This window comes from Gorilla gorilla, chromosome 8 (assembly GCF_029281585.2).
Source record: "Gorilla gorilla gorilla isolate KB3781 chromosome 8, NHGRI_mGorGor1-v2.1_pri, whole genome shotgun sequence".
In the NCBI taxonomy this organism is placed as follows: Eukaryota; Metazoa; Chordata; class Mammalia; order Primates; family Hominidae; genus Gorilla; species Gorilla gorilla.
In genome coordinates, this window is record NC_073232.2 from 99,327,332 (window position 1) to 99,333,147 (window position 5,816).

At 61.4% G+C, this 5,816-nt stretch overlaps 1 protein-coding gene across 2 annotated transcripts; it reads left to right on the forward strand.

Moving 5' to 3' along the window:
• The first annotated feature begins 385 nt into the window (after positions 1-385).
• SNCG (synuclein gamma) lies at positions 386-5,219 on the forward strand. 2 transcript variants are annotated; one of them, XM_031015164.3, is made up of 6 exons: positions 386-436; positions 545-775; positions 1,590-1,631; positions 1,957-2,084; positions 4,565-4,636; positions 4,925-5,219. In XM_031015164.3, exons 2-6 carry the CDS (start codon positions 655-657, stop codon positions 4,943-4,945), a joined length of 384 nt encoding a protein of 127 aa, XP_030871024.1. In that variant the 5' UTR covers positions 386-436; positions 545-654; the 3' UTR covers positions 4,946-5,219. The 2 variants fall into 2 exon arrangements, with proteins under 2 accessions (XP_030871024.1, XP_018890667.2); XM_019035122.4 differs by having other exon boundaries at positions 420-436; positions 4,909-5,219.
• The last annotated feature ends 597 nt before the right edge of the window (positions 5,220-5,816 follow it).

The window sequence follows — 5,816 nt, forward strand, 5'->3', positions numbered from 1 at the left end:
CCAAGGCATGAGGAAGTCCTTCATTTCCCCACCCCCACCCACCTCAGATCCTCCAACCGGTTTCATGGCAGCCCAGGGTCCAGCGGCATCCAGGATGCTGGTGGGTAGCTACACAGCCCAGGCCGCGGGAGGTTGGCTGCTCTCACCTAACAGGCCTATGTGGCCCTGACCCCTACCTAGGAAGCTGGGGACAATGGCCAAGGCGCCTCCCCTCTCTGTGCCTGTCTGTCCAGGTGCAGCACAGACACAGCACCCCTGGGGCCAAGAGCACCCAGCCAGGGCTGCCCCCATGGGTGGGCAGGGCAGTAAATGAATGAGGGACAGGTTGGGAGGTGGCCAGCCCCCTCCAGCCCCTGGAGGGCACGGGGCAGGAGAGCTGGGCTGAGCCAGCAGGAGCCCAGGGAGCCTGGTCTCTGCCTTCCTATCCTGGAGGAAGGTGAGGCTGAACCTCCTTCCCTCCCTCCCTCCCTCCCCGCCCCCACTGCACGCGGGGCTGGCTGGGCTCCAGCTGGCCTCCGCATCAATATTTCATCGGCGTCAATAGGAGGCAGCGGGCACAGCCGCTGCGGCAGCACTCGAGCCAGCTCAAGCCCGCAGCTCGCAGGGAGATCCAGCTCCGTCCTGCCTGCAGCAGCCCAACCCTGCACACCCACCATGGATGTCTTCAAGAAGGGCTTCTCCATCGCCAAGGAGGGCGTGGTGGGTGCGGTGGAAAAGACCAAGCAGGGGGTGACGGAAGCAGCTGAGAAGACCAAGGAGGGGGTCATGTATGTGGGTAAGTGGGGCATGGCAGGGTGGGACAGTGTGGTGGCCAAAGGGTGAGTGCCCAGTTACCTTCGCCAGACCTTACTCCCCAGCCCCAGGGAGGCATTTTGGGAGGGGGCGAGGCCCTGGCTATCAAGGCGGGGTCTCCAGACCCTGGAGCACCCACAATGCCCTGTGCACACCTATGTGTGTTTGTCTTTGGCCTCCTCGGGGCCTCTGGGTGTCAGAGACCGCAGACAGGGCTGGCTACCTGTCTGTGCACGCACAAACACATTCCCAAGCATACCAGCGTCCCCTGAGCCTGGAGCCCCTGAAGCCATGAGCAGCGTGTGCTCAGGTGGCCCCCACCCTCTCCACACGGGAGCGGCTACAACCAGGTCACGGATCCCCTCCCTCCCCAGAGAGAAGGGGCAGGCTGGGGGATGAAACCTAGGCTCAGTGTTCCCTCCCCCGCATCCTCTCCTGGCACTCTCCGGAGGAGGAAGGGGAGGTCAAGCCAATGACTCAGCTCTGGCCCATCCTGTCCTGTTGCTGCTTCTGAGGCCCGACCACACCCAGGCAGGGGCTGGACCCTGGGTCTAGCCAGTGTCCCTACCTCAGGCCTGCTCTCTCTTGTCCCCCACATTCTGTCCTGTCCCCTTCCCATCCATCCACTTCTTCCAGACACAGCAGGAAGAGGCCCTCTGAAGGGGCCGCCGGCCCCCAGACACCATCCTTACCCCCCCACCGACCCCACAGTTTGTCCAGCTGTTCTATTGTGTTTGTCCTGACCGCCCCCAACACCTCGAGGGGGGTCTGGGCTGACAGCTCCATTTCCTCCCCAGGAGCCAAGACCAAGGAGAATGTTGTACAGAGCGTGACCTCAGGTGAGAAGCCCCAGGGCCAGGGACACATGGGGGATAGGACCCCTGGGGCTCCTGCATCCTAGTGCTGGGGCTCAAACCTAGAGTCCTGCCTTACCCCCAACTGGGGTCCCAAGCCCTACAGACCCCTGCAGACCATGAGGCTAAACTAGGGTGGGCGTCTCCTTACTCCCACCAGCATCAGAGGTGCCCTGGAGTCAGAGGGAGCAGGGGAGGGTCCCAGCATGGCCAGGGCTCTGAGCTCCTGGGAAGGGGCTGCGAGCCTGACTCCAGCAGGCCTGCCTGGGGGCTGGGGCTGGGGCGGAGGCCAGCCAGTGTCCTCCCATAGTGGCCGAGAAGACCAAGGAGCAGGCCAACGCCGTGAGCGAGGCTGTGGTGAGCAGCGTCAACACTGTGGCCACCAAGACCGTGGAGGAGGCGGAGAACATCGCGGTCACTTCCGGGGTGGTGCGCAAGGTGAGCCCCGGCCCTCAGACCTGCCCAGTCCTCTCCTGGGCCCAGAAAGGCTGCTGGGCGGAGGCGGCATCACTCCACTCCACACCCCAGGAAACAAGATGGGGGGCTGCGGCTGGCTTCAGTTTCAGTACCCACTGAGCGCCGGGGTGGGGTGGGGTCCATGCTTGCTGTTCGACCTGCATTCGGGTCTGGAATCACCACAACCACCCCTTCGGGGGACTTGGGAGCCCATCTCATAGACAAGGAAAGTGAGGCTCAAAACCACACCTTCCGGACGGCTCTCAGCACTTAGGAGACACCCCATTTTATAAGTGAAAACAGGATCCCACACGGTGACAGGCAGCCTCCCGGGCAGTGGTCACCAGGCCGGGGGCTGAGTAGCACCAGCCCCGCCCCCAGGGCCTAGCCTCCCTCCCTGGGCTGGGCGGGGCAGCTGCCTCCTGCTGGGAGCCTCAGGGAAGTAGCGTCCCCTAGTGGTAGGAAAGCAGTACTGCTTCCGACCCTACCCTCTGCAGCTGCCTGTGTGTGTGTGTGTGTGTACGTGTGTTGAGTGAGCATGTGGGTGCATTTGTGAGAATGTGTGGGTGTGCATGCGTGTGAATGTACACATGCGTGTGCGGCCCAATAGCAGACAGCACAGGAGCAGTGGGGCTTACCCCAGGGACGGGTGTTGGCTGGGTGAGCTGTCCCAGTACCTGTGACACAGCAAGCTCTGCTTTACACATTGTACGCTTATTAGTTCATTTAATAGACACAAAAATCCATGAGACGGTGTGGAAACTAAGGCCCAGAGAGATTAATGTGCCCAAGGTCCCATGGCTAGTTCATGTGAGCTTGGAATTCCCCTGAGCAGCCTGTACTCTGAGAGACCCTGTGGCAGTGTAAGTGGTGGCCTGGGCTAGGATTCCAACCTGGGGGTGGGGCGGGGGAGCAGTGTCCAGCTCTCCTACCTGCTCCAGGCCTCCTAGGTGGTGGAGTCTGAGGCTCTGAGCACTGAGAACCCCTGCGTTAGGAGTGGGTGGGTGGAAGGGTGGGGGCTGTCCTACTCCTCTTGGCTCTGGGGTGATGCCCAGGTGTCTGCTTCCAGGGCCAGCACAGGGTCTCCATGTCCTTGGAGCTGGCAGCCGCTCCCTCTCCTAGTTCCCCTTTCTCGTTGTATGACCTTGAGAAGCAAAGGAACCTCTCTGGGCCTCCGTGTTCTCATCTGCAAGATGGGGGTGAGAGTGTCGGCCTCCCTGGGCTGTGTGATGAGGCAGGGCCATGACCTCCATGAAGCAATTCTCCTGGTCTATGTGAGCACCCAGCAGAGGAAGGTGACCATCATCATCATCATCATCATGTGTCCCGGGCAGAACACATAGAGCCCCAGGGGGCTCCTCCCTCCTCACCCCCAGCAAAAGAGGCCCTGGGGTGAGGGTGCCCGGGCATTCCTTGTGAATCCCGGAGCAGGGCTAGTGAGCCCTTGGAGCCACCTCGAGGGAGACTCATTTCCTGGTGACACCCAAAAACCAGTCACGACTCATCTCCCAGTGAACCGTGAAAGGCCTCAGCAAGGACTATCTGACCACTCATACCCCTGGCCTCATCATCAGCCTTAGGGCAGCAGGACTCAGCAGGTGGCCACCTGCCCTGCCCCTGGATAGCCTGGCCGACTCCAGCCAGCACAGCATTGCCCTTTTATGCCCCACTCCGCCAAGGGGCAGGATGGCCCTGGGGCAACACAGAGGTGACAGTATCCCCGCCTCCCCCCTGTTCCCCTCCAGAGGCAGGTGCTGAGGCCAGAGTGCAGGGCAATCATCAGTGTGGTCCTACACACCCAGCTGTCATGATATCTCACGCAAGTGTCTGGCTGGCATGGAGTGCAGGAGATAGAAGATGGGAAGTGAGAGAGGACTGTGTAACCTCTGCTGGCCCTGACCAGCCTGAGCCCAGAGCCTGTCCAGGAGGCAAAGAGAGGGTGCCATGCTCCTGTGGACTGAAGTGGGCCTGGAGCAAGCCTGATCTGATGCCAACACACCCCACCACTTTGAGCTCGAAGGCCCTGAGCTGCATGCCAAGCCTCCCTGGCCTCAGAGTCCCTATGTGAACCCCAATCAGCCTTCCTTGTAGGGCTACTGAGGGTGGGGTCAGACCTGGGGCTTCAGGGGCCTCTGCCCACTCTCACCCCCACTCCACCCTACGCCACCCAGGTTCCTCATCAGTGAAGCCCAACTAGGGGCTTCCCAGAGACTGGGGACCAGCTTGAGGGGTGAAGCTGGGCTCCAGGATACTTGGTGCCCCTGGAAGGCCTCGGCATCATCAGAGCCCCGGGTATTGTCTGAATTCCACACCCCCAATACCTCCAGCCCCTCCAAGTACAACAAGGCCATGAGGGGCCTCTGCTCCTCCTTGAGGCCAGGGTAGACAAGGCCCTGGTTGCAGGGCAGCTAGGGGTCTCTGCATTCTCCACATGGTCTCATGCCCCCTTTTGTCCCCTACAGGAGGACTTGAAGCCATCTGCCCCCCAACAGGAGGGTGAGGCATCCAAAGAGAAAGAGGAAGTGGCAGAGGAGGTAGGAGCTGGGCTCCTGGGGTGCACCATGGGGGGTTCCTGGGTAGGGCCCCCATCCCCCACAGACGCACTGCTTCCCTCCTGGGCTCCCAGGGCCCAGAGGGGCCTCCTGACCTTCCACAGCCCCTACAGGGACTGTGTGCAGGGCTAACCCTGAACCTGAGTGGGAGGTCCCCCCACGGATGACCCCTCAGGCATGGGGCACAGAAGACAACTTTTCTCAGCCCACTCAGGGTGGCCCATTAAGGCTGGGGCCTGGAGCTGGGTGTGTAGGTCATTCTCTCTCCAGGCCCAGACTGGGGGAGACTAGAGGGCTACAGGCCAGCGCGGATGACCTGAAGAGCGCTCCTCTGCCTTGGACACCATCCCCTCCTAGCACAAGGAGTGCCCGCCTTGAGTGACATGCAGCTGCCTACGCTCCTGCCCTCGTCTCCCTGGCCACCCTTGGCCTGTCCACCTGTGCTGCTGCACCAACCTCACTGCCCTCCCTCGGCCCCGCCCACCCTCTGGTCCTTCTGACCCCACATATGCTGCTGTGAATTTTTTTTTTTAATGATTCCAAATAAAACTTGAGCCCACTCCTGCCATGCTTCCTCTGGGTGCTGTGTAGCTTGAGGAGGGGTCCCCAGGTCCTCCCAGGAACAGGAACGGGTTCAGCCTGTTGATAGGACCAGGTATCCTATAGGGACACACACAGGGCATTCATGGGACCTGTGTGAGCCTTCAGGAACACCCCCAACCCACCCATTGCCTTTAACATGGAGGAGGCAGCACTGCCTTCGGCTCCCCAAGACATTCGACAGGACTCACAGTCCCATCCACGGGGATAGCTTAGCTCAGCCTCAAGGTAGCCCCCGCCTGCCTGCTCTGAGTCCCTGAGGAACCCACTGTCAGCAGGAGGTGAAGATAGGCTCCTGGGTCTTCCCTCCATGTGAGTTCTGGGCTCCAGTGTTGCAAGAGGAACAGGGCCACCTAACATCCTCCCTGGGGCAGATGGTGACTTTCAAAGATGGAGAAGTCTAAACCTAGTGAGGATGAAGAGCATCCCACAGGAGAGACAGGAGGTGGACCCTGCGGCGCCTCCCACCTGGCCCCAGCCAGTCTCATGCTCCCCGCTGGACCTGGAGCTGGGTACCCCTTGCACCCCTCCTGCACCCAGAAGCCTGCCAGTTGCCACCAAA

Excerpts from the sequence above, each read along its gene's own strand:
- SNCG (XM_019035122.4), top strand. The coding sequence starts at position 655 with ATGGATGTCTTCAAGAAGGGCTTCTCCATCGCCAAGGAGGGCGTGGTG. Across the intron at positions 776-1,589 it reads GGAGGGGGTCATGTATGTGG|GAGCCAAGACCAAGGAGAAT; the intron begins GTAAGTGGGGCA and ends TTTCCTCCCCAG. Across the intron at positions 1,632-1,956 it reads TGTACAGAGCGTGACCTCAG|TGGCCGAGAAGACCAAGGAG; the intron begins GTGAGAAGCCCC and ends GTCCTCCCATAG.